Source organism: Mandrillus leucophaeus, unplaced genomic scaffold (genome assembly GCF_000951045.1).
Source record: "Mandrillus leucophaeus isolate KB7577 unplaced genomic scaffold, Mleu.le_1.0 Scaffold1380, whole genome shotgun sequence".
Taxonomy (NCBI): domain Eukaryota; kingdom Metazoa; phylum Chordata; class Mammalia; order Primates; family Cercopithecidae; genus Mandrillus; species Mandrillus leucophaeus.
In genome coordinates this window covers 308,681-330,514 of record NW_012101344.1, presented here as the reverse complement: position 1 = coordinate 330,514, position 21,834 = coordinate 308,681, and the positions used below count along the sequence as shown (strand labels likewise).

At 39.5% G+C, this 21,834-nt stretch overlaps 1 protein-coding gene across 1 annotated transcript in view; it reads left to right on the top strand.

Moving 5' to 3' along the window:
- The first annotated feature begins 342 nt into the window (after positions 1–342).
- The window catches only part of USP46 (ubiquitin specific peptidase 46), a 44,229-nt gene continuing 22,737 nt past the window's right edge, over positions 343–21,834 (top strand). Inside the window, exons 1-4 of the mRNA XM_011973473.1 lie at positions 343–418; positions 3,329–3,506; positions 5,211–5,440; positions 20,702–20,778. Of these exons, the coding sequence (XP_011828863.1) occupies positions 5,228–5,440; positions 20,702–20,778 (290 nt within the window). The 5' untranslated portion in view covers positions 343–418; positions 3,329–3,506; positions 5,211–5,227. The remainder of the gene's footprint in view (positions 419–3,328; positions 3,507–5,210; positions 5,441–20,701; positions 20,779–21,834) is intronic.

The following is a 21,834-nucleotide window of genomic DNA, read 5'->3' as shown; positions in this document are numbered from 1 at the left end:
CTGTGGCTGTTTGAAATGCCCATGTTCCTTATTCAGAAGTTCTTGGCGATTGTTTGTTCATTTGCCTATCTTAAACTTTCTTTTCTAATTGGAAGAAAATTGAAGTCAAGTAGAGTAGGTTTGAGGGGATGAATAAGTTCAATGAGGAGAAGAATAAGGCTGACATTATTAACTGCTCTTCTGCTTTACTTCTGACACATTTTCCTTCAGCGCAAACATCACCAAATACCATATTGACCGGGGGAGATGCTTGTCTCAATAGTAGACTCTTCTAAGTATGATTTTACTTTTCATCTATTTTACATGCAACAGAACTTTTGCTATTTTTCTCTTTTAGGGCACCAATGCCTCTGCTCTGGAAAAAGACATTGGTCCAGAGCAGTTTCCAATCAATGAACACTATTTCGGATTGGTCAATGTAAGTATGTAAAATGTTTTATTTTCATTAAATGTTTTAGGGTATATGAAGCAACTCTCCTCTAAGTGCATTTTTATCACTGCCAATTTTTAAATGATTGGTCATGCTCCTTAGTAGAATGCCAACGTTGGGGAGGAGGCAACTTAACCTATTTTTGAAAGTATGAGTTGTCCCAGCAAAAAACATTTAATTATTGCATTTTGGGTCAAATTTACATTTACCCCCCATACTTTAAGGAATTTCCTTTGCATACATAACTTTCATAATAACTTCATTAGTCTTTGTAGCCAAATCTGCTTTTTTTTTGTTTTGTTTTGAGACAGAGTCTTGCTCTGTCACCCAGGTTGGAGTGCAGTGGCGCAATCTCAGCTCACTGCAACCTCCACCTCCTACCTCAGCCTCCCGAGTAGCTGGGATTACAGGCGTGCACTACCATGCCCGGCTGATTTTTTAGTAGAGACGGGGTTTTGCCATGTTGGCCAGGCTGGTCTCGAGCTCCGGACCTCAGGTGATCCACCCGCTTTGGCCTCCCAAAGTGCGGGGATTACAGGCGTGAGCCACCGCACCAGGCCCCAAATCTGCTCTTATATGTTCTCCCTGTGTCCTCTGGATGAACTGTTCAGCCAGTCTTTCTTTAAGTTTACATCAGTACAACCAGCGTTTTAAAAACGTTACCAGCACATTGCCAGTGTCTTTCTTTAACAGTGTAAGTTGGTGGTGTACCTGAAGCAGGACAGGTTGGGAGGGAAAACTGGGACCATTTTATCTCAGAATTCCTGGCCTCATTTTTTTTGTGCTCAGCAGTAACCTCCTTTGTAGAAGGCTGGACCCAGCAGCTCTGCTTCCTTGGTAGGTTGATGATAATGGAGTAGTAACACGGTAGAGGTGGTGTGCCTCCATCCTCATGAACTTTCTTCCTCACTTGATCCTTTTTTTCTGTGATATAGGTGTTAAGTGACATCAAATACTAACTCATAAACAATTGGTTTTCTGAATAATTATGCTGAACATAGTCTGTCAGTGCCCAGGTGTGGTAAGTAGTAATTTCCACTGGGAAAGCTGGAAATATTCTCTGCAAGTAAATGCTGCCCATGACATAATAGGAAGAACATTGGCTTTAATGTAATACAGACTTCGGTTTGAATTCTGCCTGTGCTACTCCCTAGCTTGTGTGATCTTGGGCAATTACTTGCTTTTTCTGAGCCTCCATTTCCCCATCTGTAAAATGGGGGTCATAATGGCTTCTACCCTTTGGGTGATAATGAAGGGTAAATGAGAGCGCCTATTTAAAACCCTGACATGAAGCTGAGACATACTGTGGACACTCGGTAAATGTTAGTTCCTTTCCCTTCCCAGGAGTTATCCACCGAATTGGGGCCAAGTGTTACTGAAGGGTGTCTGGGAAAGGTGAGATACTGAGTAGAAGAGAAAAGAATGGAAGGAGGAAAGCTAAGTCCTGGAATATAGGGCATTGTGTTGGTGAAATGCTGACTTAAAATTTTAAAACAAACCTTTTAGCCATTGTGCACAAGCCTCTGCTTAGCCCTGTGAAGTAAGTTATTCAAGGCATGGGAATTCTGCCCTGGCTAAGAAAAATAACAAATGCAGATTGTGGAGAGGGGGGAAAAAAAAAAGAAAGAAAGAATTAAGGCCATTTCCTAGTTTGTGTAAGGATTGTGGGATCTGTGTTTATTAATAGCTTCATTTATGTTCCCTTTGAATGGTAATTTATGAAAGTTCCAGCGTCTCTGTACAAAGAGGTTTGTCTCCTGTTACATAATTGTGTCAAAGTAGATTAAAATATAAAAATAGGAAGCCTTCTATCTTAGCATACGTAGAAATGTCATGTTAAGTATGGCAGAGCATCTGTCTCGCTCTTGGCTAAACGACACACAAGCCAACAACCAGTTTTGAGAAGGTGTTCATGTTCTATTTCAATCCTACATAGCATTTCGTAATCTGTTATTAATCTTGTTAGTTATTTTCTTAGAATTTTTTTCTTTAAATTTTATTGTGTACAAAAAATTCTAAAGTGATAGTCTCAGCTGTGTTCTTCTACAGAGGTGGTCTTATAGTCAGTTGAAAATCAGTGAGATGTTTTCCCTCTTTAATAATAATCTCAGTGTCCATGCTTTGTGAGAGGTATAAAATGTTACTGGGTGGGCCCTAATGTGATTGCAGGCTAGGAACTTGGGTAGTATGGTATTGGCACAATTGCTGCCTTGGCAGAGGCAAGATCAAGGGCCATTTAGAAGTCCAGAGGGTGGGAAGCTGGGAGAGTGACATGAGGCAGCATATTTTTGCCTGCGTTGCTTGGGGTTAAGTGAGGAAATGTGGTCTGAGCCAGTGGGCAGGAGCCCTGGAATATTGAAAAACGAAAACCAGCCCCTGTTCAGTTTAGGCTGTTTCACCCAGGCAAGTGGTTCCTAATTACTGGATTTCTTTTTTATTCACATTTTTATTTTCCCTGTCGTAGGAGTTTTGATGTATTGCAATGTGCATCTTTTATTTAGCCAGCTGCTTTCCTGAGTCTCTGCATTATGTAGATTTTTTTCTCTTCTCTCTCTCTTTTTTTTAAGCACCAGCAGGCCTCATTAGACTCTTTATTGAGGCAGAGTGCTTGTTATCATTCTCGAGACTTTGATGGGCTAGAGAAGCACCAGAATGATGTGCATTTTTCTTCATTTCTCTGTGGATCAGATGGTCACTGGTATTTACAGTAGTTAACTAGTTTTCTGATATGGTGAACTAGACTCCAATACAGGGACATCCAGGCCAGTTCATGGAGTGGGGACCTTCTCACCCTCACTACTTATTCCAGAGGTGGCTCATCCCCAGGCAATGACTTGAACCATCCCTTTTGTCCCTTGGCAGTTTGGAAACACATGCTACTGTAACTCCGTGCTTCAGGCGTTGTACTTCTGCCGTCCATTCCGGGAGAATGTGTTGGCATACAAGGCCCAGCAAAAGAAGAAGGAAAACTTGCTGACGTGCCTGGCGGACCTTTTCCACAGCATTGCCACGCAGAAGAAGAAGGTTGGCGTCATCCCACCAAAGAAGTTCATTTCAAGGCTGAGAAAAGAGAATGGTGAGTAGTAAGCAGTATAATGTGTTTAAGCCTCTGAAATAAGGAGAATTGATGGTTCTCTGTCTCCTCAAAAGGAAGAGCTGAGATTTTTTCGAAAAGGGAAAATAAGCATGGTTAACTACTCGGTGTCATTTTTTAAGAAACAACATTTCTTCTCTGCCCAGTAAACATAAAACAAAACTGGGTCAGAAACATGCTTAAAAATGCACGTTTATTATTCCAATTTAGAATGACCTTTTTATTTTCTCCATTCTGGGCAGTATCATTGTAAGAGAGAAAAGTGTCCAAGGCAGCCTTCTGAGTGGGATACTCATTGGCCTAAATTGGTTGATGCAATAATTGAATAAAATAGTACTGGCTTATACACTTGTCATAGGTGACTAAAATAAGTGCCTATTATCTAATCAGAGCCTCTACTGTTTTAAATATACCTCTGATTTTCATTTGCCTAAGGTAATTGAAGGATATCAAATTGATTGCTTTATATGATGTTTAAAAGTCCTGATTTTTCTATCTTCTTCTTTTGGGGAGTAGGTAGTAGAAACTAGGTGCGTATTCCAGAAGTTTTGTATTGGCAGTTTTTATGACTATAAAGATATTTGTTATGGCAATTACTATTTATCTTAGATTCAGCCTGCCTTCATCAGATGTGCATGGTTAATCAGGTATTTGTTTTATAAAATCTCTTTTAATTTGATTGCCATATTTTGAAGTTACAGTTTATACATACCAGAATAAAACTAATTTGAGTGGAGAAGGAAACAGAGCACTCTGTCAAGTTGTGAACGTGATTAATAATGAAGGTTCACAGCTGCATTCATCTTTTGATTGTTTGTCCTTATGGCGGGGAGCAGCAGGAGGCTTCTGGAATCATTTGTATTTGGTTTCAGAACACTATCAGATAGATGCATGCTCACACATATCCCTCATCTCCCTTCTGTGTTTCATCTAGGCTGCTTCCAGGCTGGTCCAGGGTTTGATATGATCTTCGGGAAGACACCCTAGTTGTTCTGAATAAATTACCCAATGAATACTTAATTGATCATTGGTAGTTACATCATATTAAAAATTCATATTTTATCAGGGAACTTATCTAGTAACTTCTGTTCTTTTGTAGAACAAATAGAACTTTTGGTAGTTTTATATAAATGTGATGACTTTAGGGAGATACGGGAAATTTTGTTTTTGGTACGTGGTGGAAAATGGAAATGAATTAAAAAAATTCTTTGGAAACTTACTCATTGAAGCTGCTTGGTAGAGATGAGTATGTTTATATTCCATACCTGTTCACCCTTTCAGTATAAAAATTGAAGTATGGGCTCTGGGCAAGGTGGCTCACGCCTGTAATCCCCGCACTTTGGGAGGCCGAGGTGGGCAGATCATGAGGTCAAGAGATCGAGAACATCCTGGTCAACATGGTGAACCTGGTCTCTGCTAAAAATATAAAAATTAGCTGGGCATGGTGGCACGCACCTGTAGCCCCAGCTACTCAGGAGGCTGAGGTAGTAGGATCTCTTGAACCTGGGAGGCAGAGGTTTCAGTGAACTGAGATCGTACCACTACACTCCAGTCTGGCGACAGAGCGAGACTCCGTCTCTAAAAAAAAAAAAAAAAAAAAAAAAATTAAGTATGGCATGTAACACTAACTACATCCATTTGCTTTTCAAGAACCAGAGACTGAAATAACCACCTTCTGCTTTCCAGATCTCTTTGATAACTACATGCAGCAGGATGCTCATGAATTTTTAAATTATTTGCTGAACACTATTGCGGACATCCTGCAGGAGGAGAAGAAACAGGAAAAACAAAATGGAAAATTAAAAAATGGCAACATGAACGAACCTGCAGAAAATAATAAACCAGAACTCACCTGGGTCCATGAGATTTTTCAGGGAACGCTTACCAATGAAACTCGATGCTTGAACTGTGAAACTGTAAGTACTAGGGGAGCTCTCATGTAACTTGCGTGTTCATATTTATGAAGGCTATGTTGCATGTGATTGCAATGTGGTATTATAGCATTTAGCAATTATCTGCAGTGTATGTAAATGATCCTATTTTTGCATATGAAACTCAAGTGCAAACTTTTGGAAGCACATATCCATCCAGGATGTCTCAGCAGGCCAAAGCTGAGTAATGAGGAAAAATCTCCTCAAATGCTGAATTGCTTTACACCATGGGCAAATTTTGGGGTCTACAGATTTAACTTATTGAATTGGATGTCAGCCAGTTACCTTACAAAGATTTTGGTCATTGGGAGGTCATGTGTAATGTGGAACAGGACCATCACCCCAATTTAGAGGCAATCAGCTGTGGTATGTTGAACTTGGAGTCAGAAGACAGGCTAGACTCCTGTTTTTATAGCAGTTAACTGCGTATTTGGGGCGAGTTACTTACAGCACTGTTTTGAGGGTTGGATGAGCTTATGTGTTTGGATGGGTCTGACACATGGTAGGTACTTAATGTTAATTGAATTTGAAGATATGTTCTCCAGAGCATGATTCAGGATGTCATATTTGCTTGGCATGTTTAACTTCAACTCTGTGGGTGGCCTCATATTTTGCTGCTTAAGAGCTGAGCTCTGGAGCCAGGTTGCCCAAGTTTGTATGATGGCTTTTCTGCTTAATAACTAGCGGACCCTGTGCAAATTATTAATCTTCTCTGTCCTCACTTTCCTCATCTATAAAATGGGGATGATGAGAATGCCCATCTTGGAGGGTTGGTGGGAGGATTAAATGAGTTGACACCTAGAGCCATGCTTGGCACATGGCAAGTGGGCAATAAATGTCAGCTATAATTTTTTATTCTAACTACTACTGACAGCATAGAAAGTCTATAGGTTCATTAGGGATCTCAAAGTTTCTTGACATTGTATGAAAAATTCTATACGATTGTGCATTTTTCTGGAAAGAGAGTTAGTAGCTTTTGTCAGATTCTGCAAAGAGCCTGTGTCTTAGTCTGGTCTGCCTACAACGCAATCCTTCATGGACTGCTTAAACAACAGAAAATCATTTCACACAGTTCCGGAGGCTGGAAGTCCCAGATGAAGGTGCTAGCAGGGTCAGGTTCTTGGTGAGGACCTTCTTTCTGCCTTGCAGACAGCTGCCTTCTGGCTGTGTCCTCACTTGGTGGAGATAGAGAAAGCAAGCTCTCTCGGGTCTCCTTTTATAAGGGTACAAATCTTATCATGAGGGCTCCACCCTCATGACCTGTTTGCCTCCCAGAGGCCCATCTCCAAATACCATCCCATTAGAGATGAGGGTTTCAACGGACGAATTTTGGGAGGACACAGACATTCAGTCCATTGTGAGCTGTAACCCAGAAATGTTTAAGAAATGTAGATTTACACATCAACATCTATGTTGGGAGAAGCTTTTTGGGTTTTGGCAGTCTTTCTTCCATCCTTTTAAACGATTTTTGAGTCAAGCATTCTGTTTTACCCGTTGTAGAAGCAATTAGAAAACATAGCTAAACAAGAAGAGACTAAAAGTTACCAGTCATCTTCCCACCTAGAGATGATGAATTTGTAACATTCTAAAAATTGTGATCACATTAGCCCAGAGATAACCACTTGAACATTTAAAAATATATCCTGCTAAAACATTTTCTGCACATAAATATGCCAATAAGTATCCAGAGATCTTCCCTCCCTGCCACCATCTCTGTCTCTCTCTCTTCTTCCCTCCCTCCCATTTTCTCTCTCTCCCTTTCTACTTTATATTCCAGTAAAGTTCAAATGAATACAAAAGTAGAGGCAGTAGTGTGGTGTTTCCCATTTGTGTATCATTCAGGATCAGTGATTGTTAACACTTTGGCCAATCCTGATCCTCACCTGCAACCTCCCCCCGCCCACCCTTTTTTCCTTGCAATTTGTTTTTTGAAGAAATCAGGGTGTTTGTCCTATAGCATTTCCCACATTCTGGAAACATCCTTGTGGTGTACTTTAACATGTATGGTAAAATGGCAGTATGTTTCTACCACTCTACTCTTTGTTTTTATTTTTATTTTATTAAAAAAATTTTTTTTGAGACAGTCTCGCTCTGTCGCCCAGGCTGGAGTACAGTGGCTTGATCTCAGCTGTCTCCAACCTCTGCCTCCCGGGTTCAAGTGATTCTCCTACCTAAGCCTCCTGAGTAGCTGGGATTACAGGTGCCCGCCACCATGCCCGGCTAACTCTTGTATTTTTAGTAGAGACGGGATTTCACCATGTTGGCCAGGCTGGTTTCGAACTCCTGACCTCAGGTAATCTGCCTGCCTTGGCCTCCCAAAGTGCTGGGATTACAGGCGTGAGCCACCGCACCTGGCCCCTACTCTTTGCTTTTATTTAATTGATCTATTTTATATTCATTTTTCTCTCTTCTTTTGGGTCAATGAAATATTTTTCATTTTTTGGCATTTAATGTATTACATTTCCAAATTCATTTAGAGGTTACTCTAGCGATTACAACATGCATCCTTGACCTCTTTCATTTTTTTTTCCCACTTTTCCAACAATGTTAGAGCCTTTAATATACTTTATCTCCCTCTCTGTCTTTTGTATTACCATTTTGTGATGAATTCATGAATTTTAATATATTTCATGTGTTTTAATCCATTATAGTTTTTTATTCCTTTTGATAGTCAGCTTATTTTCAGAATAATTTTGTATACTTTTAAACATCAAAACTAGGGCTATATTGTAAATATGACAATTGACAGATTTTCAATATTTGTCATTTAATAAGGGTGTACTCCTTCACGCCATCCTTACCTCACCTCTTACATCTATTCTGTTGCCACTCCCTGTCTGCTGTATCTCCCTTAATATACTTTTCTTCCTCCCTGCTACCATCCTGGCTCAGGCACCCATCAACTCTTGGCTGGCAGTCTCAACTAAACTACTGTAGTAACTCCTACTGGATTCTCTGTTTTTTCCTCTGGCCTTCCTCCATGTTACTCTCCTACCTAAAGTATAGTAGTGGCCTGCAGTCTCACTGAAAATACCACTGCCTACAAATTCTTACATAATCTGGCTCTGTCTGTCTCTACAGGGTCATCTTTGCTATTCTGTTTCTTACTCTAGCTTTAGTGTAGCTTCTCAAGCATTTTAAACCCCTTCCTGCTTCAGGTCCTTTGCACATGCCACTTTCTGTCTGGAATGCACACCACCTTCCCCTATTGCTTGACTAAAACCTCTTCAGGTTTCAACTTGTGTTAAATCCCAAGAGAGGCCTTCTCTGAATTTCCAACTTAATGAAGTCACCTTGTATAATCTTACAATAGTCTACTTTTCTGTGATAGCACTTTGTTGTATTTATGTATTTATCTATATGTATTTTGTATGCAGCATCTAAACTGTAAGATTGATGAGGACAGGGATAGTGCCAGTTTTGTTTCTCTCTCTGGTGCCCAAGGAGTAGTTGACATATAATAATTACTCAATAAATAGTTGAGTGAATAAATAAATGAAAATGTCATGTTTCTTGAAGAAGAAAACTATATGTTATGGGAAAATATTTTGATTTATTTCATGAGCTAGAATTGAGGAATGATTCATAGTAAAGCCTGGTCTAGACTGGTAAGTATTGAAATTATTTTTTAAATTAGGAAATACATCATGTTTATAAAGAAGTGTATGTGTGTATAGTGTATGTTTATATATAGGCTACATATACATTTTAAAGAATAGTTAAAAAAATCCATAGGCATATACACCTATAAAAAATGGAACATTAGCAATAACTTTGAAACCCTCTGTGTACTTCTTTGCAATTTAATTTTCCTCTCAATCTCATCCTTTGCCCAGGAAATAACCACTGTCTTCCATTTTGTGTGTCAATGCTATCTTTTCTTTGTAGTTTTACATACATATGCATGTGTATTTCTAGACATTTACTTAGTTCTGCATGTTTATGGCTTTTATATAGATGAAATCATATACATGTATTCTTCTAAACTTGCTATTATCATTAAAGATTAGATTAATATTTTTGAGAATTGGCCATTTCTTTGTAGCGTGGTTCATTCATTGTTATTTTATAGTATACCATTGTAGGAATATACTGCAGTTTGTTTTCTATTCTTCTATATGGTGTGTCTAGTTTTGGCTTGTAGACAGTGCTGCTACAAACTATCTGCTGGCCCACATGGGCAAAATTCTCTCTGGGATATCCTTTTGGGAGCAGAATTGCTGGCCATAGGGCATGTGCATCTTCAGATTTCCTAGGTAGTGCCAAATGTTTCTAAAGTGGTGGTAAGTTAGTTACATTAGTAGAGTTTTGGTTTTTTTTGTTTTGTTTTGTTTTGTATGTGTGTGAGACAGAGTCTTCCTCTGTCACACAGGCTGGAGTGTAGTGGCACGGTCTTGGCTCACTGCAACCTCTGCCTCCCAGGTTCAAGCAATTCTCCTGTCTCAGCCTCTGGAGTAGCCAGGATTACAGGTGCATGCCACCACACCCAGCTAATTTTTGTATTTTTAGTAGAGAAGAGGTTTTACCATGTTGGTCAGGCTGATCTTGAACACCTGACCTCAGGTGATCTGCCCACCTCAGCCTCACAAAGTGCTGGGATTACATACATGAGCCACAGCGTGTGGCCACATTAATAGAGTTTCTAATGTTGACCCCACTTTGTATTTTTGTGAGAAACTGAATTGGGGCTTTATCTTTTATATACATGGTTGGATTGTGAGATCTAAAATTTTTAGGATTTTTTGCCACTATGTTTATTAGTGAGATTGGCTTGAACTTTTCCTTTCTCCACTGTACTTGTCTGGTTTTGCTATCAACATTCTTGTGAAATTGGTTCTCTCTTTTCTTTGGAAGAGCTTCTATAAGTTTTTATCTCTTTGAATGTTTGATAGAACTGATGACCTATTTTTGCATATCTGAAATATATAGTTCAGTTTGACGTGTTTTTGACATTTTGATACATATCATAAATATGTATCATTTGTGTTTTGCCTTTTGCTCAGTGTCCCTTGTAAGATTCATTTGTGTTGTTGCATGATGCTTTAGTTTATTCATTTTTATTGCTGTATGGTATTCTATTGCATGAATATGCCACAGTTTACTAATTCATTTTGCTATTGATGGGTATTTGGCTGTTGCCAGTTTGGGGCAATATGAACAATGCAGCTATGAACATTTTAATACATATACTGTAGTGCACATGAACCCAGTTTCTTTAGGATATGCACATCAAGTAAATGTGTTAGGTCATATTGTATGCTTTTCATTAACATCATTAGAAGGTGTCAAATTCCCAAAATGGTTATACCACTTTACACACTCAGTATATGAGTGAGTGCTTTCATTTCTCTACATCATCTATCCCTGCTCTTCTCAGATATCTTCACTTTTGCTAATCTAGTGGCTTTGTACAGTATTCTTTTATTCAGTAAATATGTGGGTTTTTTTTTTTTTTTTTTCCACATTTGCTATGTAAAAGCCTGAGGCACTTGAGGGTACAGTGAGAGCCCTGCCTTTCTGGAACTTCCAGCATGGACACAGTCTTTAATGACAAAATGAGTAATTAGTTAAGTAATTATAATTGCAAGATGCCGTGAAGAAGAACAGAGTACTGCATGAGTTTATGATATGGGAACCAGAACAAGGGGGCTTCAGTTCCTACATTTGTAGCCAGAGAACCTGTACCAGACTCTACAGTAACACTGTTGCTAAATCCATCTTTACTCAGTATGGATTTTCAGGAAGACTCAGAAGATGGACTCAGACACATGTGTAGTTTTTTTTTTTTCCCTTATGAAAAGGTCAGCTGATCCCAATAAATGCAAATATTGCATTGTCAAGTATTTATATTGCAAAAGCTTTTACCTAGCTTGTTATCTCCTGGAGGGTTATCACGAGTGGGAAACCTGTGCCCAAAAATGCCTTCGAAATTTTTGGATGATACTGTAGTATTTGTTATAGTGGATTCCAACTGTTTATACTTGTTTTGTAGAAGTAGATGCGAGTGTGCCGGTATGTCTTTCTGGAAAATGGGGCAATCTGTAAAACCTACTTTTCTTCCTCCTGAAATGATAAGATGATTTCAGGCAAGAGTGTTTTTTCTCTGGAATTACTTGGATTATCACCTCCATTTTCTTAGCTCCTTCAACTGGATGGGATCCTAGCAGTCATTTAATCTTTTTTTTTCTGCCAGTGCTGAGTCCCTTCTATGATATCCTAGCCGGTTGGTCAACAGCATCTGATGGACCCAGTCCAGAGGCAGGGAATCAATCTCCCAAGGCGTTGCATTCCATTTTTAGAAAGCTCTAATTGTTAGAAAGCCCTGTACTTTCTAAGAAAACACATAGCCTGCAGACTTTTTCTGTTACTATAAAATGTTGAGTACTTGGTGTGCAAGAAGACCCAATGGGAAAGATTTCCTTTACCTGGATGAGAAACAGGGTGCCTCTTTTGAGTAACATCCTTTGCCTAGGGCAGACAGCCTTTAGATGGTGCTTCAGTCAGAATTGCCAAGACCCATGTTTGTGAAGTCTTAACTGTGGGATTAAATGGCACTAGATCCTGAGCAGCAAATTAGCCCCTGGGGGTACCTTGCCATTGTCGCTGCCTCAGCTGCTAGTTCCTTCAATTGTGGAAAACCTTTTTGCCAGCCCTCGTGCTTTCAGAAAACAATGATTTTCTTTTTCTTTTTTTTTTCCTGGGTCTCACCCTTTGTAAATGTTGCTTATGCTTGCAGTGCAAATGTCAACTGAGGGATTTGTGGAGACAAACAGTTTCATTCTGCAGTAGACTTGGAGAGACTATTTTAAGGGGTAATTCATTGCTGACTTTTCTGGATAACCTTGATAAAGGCACTTCAGAATTGGGGCTTGGGGATATTCCACTGTAGCCTTGCATGTTCCCTTGGTTATTCTTTTGTTTGGTTCATAAGATTTGTTAGCCCAGTTGGAGCTTAATTTTGCCACTGTTTATTTTAATTTTCCCTCTTTCCATTTAAGCTGAGCTTTTGCTCTACAAATCTCTGGTTTTCCCATGCTTCTCAGTGGCTTTAACACATTTGTATCTGCTACTGGAGCCAAAAGGTTGTTTTAAGAACTGCTTTATTAAGTACCAATTTTACAGCTCCTCATTGCTTTGTTTGCAGAGGTTCAAATTGATTAGTAGAGCTTCTGAGGCTTTTGCAGATAGGAGTAGGGCTGGGTAATGGAGGGAGGTGTGATAGTCAGTGGAGATTCTGAGTCCCAGAGATTCATTCAAATTGGCTGTAGTTGCACTTTTCCCAAGCCTACCACTGGGTACCTTTTAAAGCCAGCACAGTTTCGGCTCATGATTGAACAGCGCAGAACTGCCACCTCATCACCTTTTCTACTAAGCCCAAGAAAAGAATATGGGGATTTAGAAGCTGACTTTATTTATTTATTTAGAGTTAGGGTCTCCCTCTGTTGCCCAGGCTGGAATACAGTGGTGGTGATCAATAAGATTTTTTTTTGAGATGGAGTCTCACTCTGTCACCCAGGCTGGAGTGTAGTGACGTGATCTTGGCTCACTGCAACCTCCCCTTCCCGGGTTCAAGCACTTCTGCTGCCTCAGCCTCCCGAATAGCTGGAATTATAGGTGCCTGCTACCACGCCTGGTTAATTTTTGTATTTTTTAGTAGAGACGGGGTTTCACTATGTTGGCCAGACTGGTCTTAAACTCCCGACCTCAGGTGATCTGCCCGCCGTGGCCTCCCAAAGTGCTGGGATTACAGGCGTTTTTGTAGTCTGGGCCTCACTATGTTGCCCAGGCTGGTCTTGAACTCCTGGCCTTAAGTGATTCTCCCACCGTAGCCCTCCAAAGCACTGGGATTATAGGCATGAGCTACTTCTGCACCTGGCCTGAATATGTTTTTAATTTCTCAAGAACTTAGCAAAGCTCGTGATTTATATGTATACCCTATATGTAATCAGTTTTATTAATTGATTTGCAGTTAATTACTTTAAAAAGAATATTAAGTGAGTGGTCTCTTATATGCTTTTAAACTAAGAGTTTTTGAGAGACTTCCATGCTCAAAATTGAGGGAGAAGAAAGGAGAATAAGATATAGCTTGCACTTGCTAAGAGTATTGGAGTCTCTTAGTGATAGATGTTTCCTTGGAGACAAGCTGTATTTTCAGTTAGACCAGAATGAGATCCTTGTGTGTGGGAAGAAAATGGTTTTCTTTTCTGGCAGCTTTCTTGGAAGAGAGAGAAGCAAAAAAACCCAACAACAACAACAAAAAACCCACAGAACCCCCAAACCAACACCCTTCCTCCGCCCCCCCGCCCCCCCAGAAAAAACCCACATTATTTGATCATTAATTGCTTTTGACTGTGTCAATCTAGGGCAAGGAGAGAGAAAAATCCAAACGGAAAGGTTTAGCGCCATGTTTTGATGGCCCCGCAGGGGTGATTCCTCTGCGCAGCACTTTCACACACTCTCATTCCAGTAGCAGTTTGCATTTGGAATTGAGAGAAACTTTTTTCAGTTAATGAATTACATTTGTTCCATTTCTCCCTCTCTCCAAAACCATTAAGTTCAGAAAAAGATTTGCATCCAACAGGACAAAATGTTTTTGTTTTTATTCCCTTCTTCGTTTAAGAGCTTAAGTAGAATGAGATCCTAGCTATCTAATTTATTTATGGTTTCAGTTGGCTATAATCTTCTTATTTCAGAGAAGGGCCATTTAGGTTAAGAAAAATGTTTTGCCAATTAAGGAAAATACTGTGGATTATTTTTAAAAATTAGAAACAGAAATTAATAAGAACTCATAATTCTGCCACTCAGATGCCACTGTTGTCATTTAGATATCTTTCCATTTGTTCAGTCTTCTGTTCAGTTATTATTTATTTAGTAAATATTTATTTCCTGTTAAATGCTGGGAATTATTTTAGGTACTAAGGATATAGCAGTTAAAGTAGAAAAATGGTCCCTTTTCTTTTGTTTACTAACATACAAATATAAAGCTATAAATTTCCCTGTAAGCACTGGTTTAGCTGCATGCTACAAATTTTGATGGTATGTTTTCTTTGGCATTAGTTGAAAATATTTTCTAATTTCTCCTGTGATCTTTTTCATTTGATCCGTACACTAATTAGAAGTATGCTGTTTAATTTCCAAATATTTGAGATTTTCTTATATATCCTAATGGTATTTATTTCTAATTTTGTTGTGGTTAGGGAATGTATTCTGTATGATTTCAGTTTTAAATTTATTGAGATATGTCTTGTGTCATTCCACATGGTCTGTCCTGGTAAATGTACCATCTGCCCTTGAAAACAGGATCTCTCAGCCAGGCGTGGTGGCTCACGCCTATAATCCCAGCACTTTGGGAGGCTGAGGTGGGTGGATCACCTGAGGTTGGGAGTTTGAGACCAGCCTAGCCAACGTGGTGAAACCTGTCTCTACTAAAAATACAAAAATTAGACGGGTGTCATGGCGCACGCCTGTAATTCCAGCTACTTGGGAGGCTGAGGCACAAAAATCACTTGAACTCGGGAGGCGGAGGTTGCCGTGAGCAAAGATTACGCCACTGCACTCCAGCCTGGGTGACAAAGTGAGACTCTGTCTCAAAAAAAAAAAAAAAAAAAAAAAAAAAAAAAAAAGAAAACAGGATCTCTTAGTGTTAGAACTATTGACATTTTTGGATCAGATAATTCTTTGTTGTTGGGGATAGCCCTGTGCATTATAGGATATTAAGCAGCATCTCTGGCTTCTACCTGCTAAATGTCAGTAGCATCTCCCAAGATACAACATTGAAAAATGTTTCCGGACGTTGTCAGATGTCTCCTGGAAGCCAAATTTCCCCTGTTGAGAACTACTGAGTTGAAAAGAATATTTGGCAGTTGTTGGGTGTAGCATTCTATAATCGTTAGATATGTTGGTTGATAAAGTTATTCAGATCCTTTATGTCTTTGTTGACTTTCCTGCTAGCTTTTCTGAGAAAGGAGCATTAAAATATTTTTGTGGGATTGTCCTATTTCTCCTTTTAGTTCTGTCAATTTTTGTTTTATGAATTTTTTGACTTTTTAAAAACAACTTTGGTGAGGTATAATTTACATGCCATAAAACCTATCTAGTTAGTGATTTTTTTTTCTTTAAGTAATTTGCTGAGTTGTATAACCGGTACTATAACCTAGTTTTAGAAAATTTTCATCACACCAGTAAGATCCCTCATATCTGGCAGTTAATTCCTGTTCCGTTTGAGGTCACTACTAGTCTACTTTCTGTCTTTAGAGTTGTGCCTTTTCTGGATGTTTCATGTAAATGGAATCATACAATATGTGGTCTTTTATGTATGACTTCCTTCACTTACATAACATTTTTGAGATTCAGTGGTGTTGTGGCAGGTATCAGGAGTTTATTCCCTTTTACTGGTGAAACAGTGTTCCAGCTTCACGTGTTTTTGAGACTCTGTGGTGGGGACTCTCCATATTCGATTGTTGTGTTTTTCTGATAAGTTGATATTCTTATCATTAGGAAATGTCCTCTCTTATTTCTCTTAATAACTTTATCTTAAAATCTATTTTATTTGGTATTAGCCCTCTACAAACTTATGCTAACTCTTTGCATAGTATGTCATTTTCCAACCATTTACTTTCAATCTGTGTCTTTATATATAAAGTTTAGCTCTTGTGGATGGCATACAAATTGGTATTGTCTTAAAAAAAATCCTTCATTCAATATTTGTCTCTTATTTGTAATTATTAGTCCATTAATGTTTATGGTAATTACTGGTATAGTTGGATTTTGTTTTCTATTATTTCCTCTATTTTTTGTTCTTCTGTTCCTCTTCTGTATTTTCTTTTAATTTTCCTCTTGATCTTTTCTGAGTATATTTTCGCATGCCTGTGTGTATTTTTAGTGATTTTGCTAGAGATTACAATAGACATTCTTCACTTTTCACAGTATCCTTACAGATAATGATACTATTTCACCTGAAATCTAGAAAGCATGTAAATATATAGGTGTATATTCCCTCTGCTCCCACTCTACCTTGTTCTTTATGCTGTAGTTGTTATATGTATTACATTTATGTAGAATATAAATCCCACAGGACAGTGTTATGCGTTTTCCTTTAAAGAGGTGTGAATATTACACAAAAATTAAACGAGAAAAAGTCTTTTTTATTTGCATAAATATTTATCATTATTGATGCATTTTATACTCAAGGATCTGGATTTCAAACTGGTGTCATTTCTCTTTGGCTTAAAGAATTTCCTTTCACCTTCCTTGTGATGCAGGTCTGTTATATCAATGAATTCTCTTCATTTTGCCTTCATTCTTGAATGATCTGTTTATGGCACATAAGAAATCCAGGCTGATCACTTTTTTCTTTCAGCACATGAAAGATGTTTCACTGTCTTCTGGCCTCCATAGTTTCTGATGAGAGGTTAGCTGCCAATTGAACCATCCTCTTATCTTTTTTTTTTTTTGGTCTAGATGTTTCAGATTTGCTTTTTATTTCTGGTTTTCAACAGTTTGCCTGTGAGGCACCTTGGCTGACCTTCTTTGTATTTATCCTGCTTGGTGTTAGTTGAATGTCTTGAGTCTATTAATGGATGTCTTTCACCAAATTTGGGAAATATTCAGCCTTTATTTTCTCAGTTCTACTGCCCTGTTCTCCCTTTTCTCCCCTTTTAGGACTCTGATTATATGTACAGTATTAGCTAAAAGATTCCTAAGTATCTGTTAATTTTTACTTCAGTCTTTTTTCTTTAGTCCTCATTGGGTGATTTCCATTGATCTGTCTTCATATTCACTTGTTTTTTCCTCTGTCACCTCCACTTTGCTGTTAAATTCATTCAATGTATTGCGTTTTTCAGTTCCAGAATTTCTATTTGATTCTTTTTTATTGTTTCTATTTCTCTACTGGAATTTCACGTTTTTTGATCCATTGCGAGTAGATTTTATTTTATTGATGATAGTTATAATGGCCTCTTTAAAATCCTTATCTGCTAATTCCAACATCTGGGTCATCCCAGGATTGGTCTCAGTTTTTTTTCTTTTAAGAATGTCTTAGGTAAGTCATTTGTCACATATTGTAACTTTGGATCTTATTCAGAACATTGAGAATGTTAAATGGCAGAGACACTGGATTCTGTTAGATTTCTTTTTTTTTTTTTGAGATGGAGTCTTGCTCTGTCGCCCAGGCTAGAGTGCAGTGGTAAGATCTCAGCTCACTGCAACCTCCACCTCCCGGGTTCAAGCGATTCCCTTGCCTCAGCCTCCCAAGTAGCTAGGATTACAGGTGCCTGTCACCATGCCTAGCTAATTTTTGTATTTTTAGTAGAGACGGGGTTTCACTGTCTTGGCCAGGCTGGCCTCGAACTCCTGACCTAGTGATCCACCTGCCTCCACCTCCCAAAGTGCTGGGATTACAGGTGTGAGTCACTACGCCCAGCCAGATTCTGTTAGTTTTCTTTAATGCATATTGAGTTTCTTTAGGTTTAACAGGCACTTATCTTGGTTGGATCCAAACTATTCACTATGTTTCTTGGGTGACAGCTTGAATTTTGGGTGGCAGCCATTTTGTTAATAGCCAAGTTGCTTTGTGTGTATTCCATGCATGGGTGGATCAGGGGCCAGCCACATGTGGGCAGGGTTGGAGATACCCTCTTTCCTTTTTTTCCAGTGGGCATGGTTTCCCAGATTTAGTCTTCCGGCTTGCAGACCGGGAAGACTGCGTTTCCCCCTCAGCACCCCCAACTAAAGGCCATGAAACCATGAACTTGTTGTGTACGGCTATCCTTCTCCAAGTGTGGACTCCCCATGTGCTTGCTTGTGTTCACTCTCCAGTGCCTTCAGGTAGCTGCTTTTAGTTTTTGGTTATGTGAGTTTATAGTTTCTAGTTTCCTGGAGAGTATTGGTGTGCTAGGATCTTAGTTACTATGGAAGCCAGTCTTTTGAACTTTCATTTTAGTGAGGGGGAGATGGACAGTAAACATATAAAAGTAAAACATATAAAAGGATAAGTAGTTGTATCAGTAATCTATTGCTCTGTCACAAACCACCTCAAAACTCTGAGCCTTAAACTATCATTTATTATTATAACTCATGCAATGGTGGGTTGGCTTGTGGTCGACTGGTCTAGGCTGGACTCGGCTGAATTTGTGTATTTGTAGTTCAGCTAGCCCACTCACATGTCTGCAAGATCATTAGGGGTTTTACTCTAGATTGGGCTTGTCTGGATTGCCTTAGTTAGGACAGCTTTCCTCCATGGATCTCTCCTCTGTCTGGGAGCAGCAGGCTAGCCTGGGATTATCCTTCTTATGGTGATGCAAGAGAGCAGTTTCACAAATGCTTGTTCTGGCTTCTGCTGGTAACTTGCCTTCTAGCATCCCACTGGCCAAGGCAAGTCACATGGTCGCACTCAGACTCAAGGGTGGCAAAACATAATCACCTCTTGATGAGAGTATCTGTGAAGCCATATGACAAAGAAGCCAATAGAGGCAATGGTGAGGATTTGGGGCTACTAATGCGTTCTACCATGGCAGAAATAAATGGCATTAAAAAATTAAAACAGGATGGTAGAGAATGCCAAGGGAGGGGATGCATGTGTGTAAGTATAAAGATGCCTTTTTTTTTAAATACAAAATTGGGATTAAATTATATATAGTTGTATAACCTACTTTTTCATTTCGTATGATAACCACAATGTAGAAAGCCATTCCCAACTTTTTGACCATTTTAGGCCACTTAAAATTTTTTACTGCTTCCTAATTTATTGAGTCCTTACTTTTTAAAGCACTTCACATGTACTATCTTATTTCCTCCTTACAACAGTTTTATGAGATAGACACTCTTGCTGTCCCCACTTTACAGATGAGGAAACAGAGGCTGAGTAACTAGCCTGAAGCTATCGACTTTATAAGTAGCAGAGACAGGATACAGATCTGGGCGATACCCATTCTTGTGTCTCAGTATCCATTCCCGTGTGTACTTTTTTTTTTTTTTTTTTTGAGACAGGGTCTCACTCTGTCACCCAAGCTGGAGTCAGTGGCGCAATTTCAGCTCACTGCAACCTCCGCCTCACAGTTTCAAGCAATTCTCCTGCCTCATCCTCCCAAATAGCTAGGATTACAGGCACGTGCTACCATGCCTGGCTAATTTTTTGTATTTTTAGTAGAGACGGGGTTTCACCATGTTGGCCAGGATGGTCTTGAACTCCTGACCTCAAGTGATCCACCTGCCTCAGCCTCCCAAAGTGCCGTGATTGCAGGCGTGAACCACCACGCCTGGCTCCCGTGTGTGCCTCTGAAAGTATAAAAGAGAGCATCCACATCTCTGAATGTTTCTTCAGATAACTTCTGGAATTTTGGGTCATAGGGTAGTTGTCACACTTTAAAAGGAATGTTGTTTTCATTTTGCTGCTAATTGACTGAGCACCTGAAGGTTGTTGCCAACTGTTCCTGCTACTCCGGGAACAAGGCAGTAAAACCCCAGCGTTGTCAGTGAATTAGTGGAAAGTAAGCACTTACTCAGTGAGCTTTGAGATATATGAGATCCAGAATTAGTGTGGGGTGAGCTGTTGAAGGCTGAGAGACAGCTGGGGCCACTGAACCAGCTCCGCTGAGAACTGCCCACAGTATGGCGGGCCTGTGTGAGCCCAGGCTCCAGGCCAGCCCCAGGTCTGGTCATTGTCATGGACAGCACAGGGCTCTGCATGTGATGACCACTTCCTGGCCAAAGAACAGCTTTATGTATGGTCAGTGTGATTCTGCAGCCCATTGCCTGTCAGGCTCCCTGGCCCACCACACAGTTTGAATGATGGGGCAAGGGAGAAAGGGAGTGATTTCAAGGGACTGGCAAAAAGTGGAAACAGCTCAACAAGGGATGGTCATCTGGGTGATAGATTTTGTAAGTCTCTTGTCCTTTTTCCATTTCCATTTTTTATCACTCTGCAATCTGGGCTATATGCATATTTAATACTCCCTACTTTGAAACAATGGGAGAAATGAATGGAGAGGAAGAGAAATCTGGTTGAGTTTTAACTATTAAAAGCTGTGAGTCAAAACTGGGATAGGGATGAGGTTAAATTGAGAATTTGGGATTTTCTCTAGATTAGGTTGCTTTTGTGGTAATTAGGTGCCAATGAGTATACATGTCCATGCAGGACTTTAACTGCAGTTATGGTTTTTATTGCAGTCAGTGATTACCTATACATATTCAAAGTGTTATCTACTACATATTTCATGCCTAATGTATTTTTTCCTGTTTTTGTTTCAGGTTAGTAGCAAAGATGAAGATTTTCTTGACCTTTCTGTTGATGTGGAGCAGAATACATCCATTACCCACTGTCTAAGGTAACCTTATGAACTCTGAGGCAGTGTGAGCTTTTGATCAGGCTTGTAGCTAAGTGGGAGAGAAAATCCTGTATTTCTTCAGGACATAATCTTCCCTCCTCTTAAACCAATATGATCGTATTATTTTCTATCTCTCCTTTCCCAAGAGAGATTATGTGGTCTGGAGAAGAGTCCCACTGAGAAAAAAGAGCATAAAATAGAAGTAATTGGTTGTTAAATTTAAAAATAAAATGTTACTCTTTAATGCAGATGTAGGCTTTGGCCTTCATCAATCAGTGTTGCTCTTTCTTACACACACACACACACACACACACACATACACAGTCTCTCTCTCTCATACAATTAAGTTAATAAAGGCTATAGATGCCTACGATTACTCTTTTTGTAAGATAATCTATTTTATTATTTTAAATATTATGCACTTTGGGCTGAGAACTAATGAGGGAGTTGCCTGTTCCTCCATCTTTTAAGCATTGTATGGAGATCATCCATGGAAAGAAATTCTTTCTCATGAGGGTGAAGAGAAGATAAGGAGCCCTGAGTGTAACAGTAATGTTTGCCCAGGTTTACTGTAGACATTTTTATTGACTTGTGCATTGAAAATGTGCTCAGAGTTGTTGTAAAGACGTAATTCCCTTTGAGCCCCTCACTCCCTTCTGCCTTTCTTCCTTTCAACAGGAGGCCATGAGTGCTTATAATTTGCCTGGTTGTGTTGTAGACACTGGGGATAGAGGAGTGAACCTGACAAGGCCTGTGCTTTCACAGCACTTACATTCTAGTGGGAATGCACAGACAGTGATCATTGCTTTGAAGGAAATAAAACAAGTCTGAAGAGTGGCTGGTAGTGGAGGTGCCTGTGTAGACCAGGTGGTCAGCATGCGCCTCCCCAAGGCTTGGGGTGTTCCAGCAGGGTGTCAGAGACATTGTTATAGTATCATAATTTTTATGAGGAAGGGCCAGATGACAGAACCTTTATTTCAGGAGCTCAGGTTACTTGGAACCTTTTAGAAGAATAGATTAAAGGGATTTGGCTGTGGTGGTTGCAGTTAGAAAGCC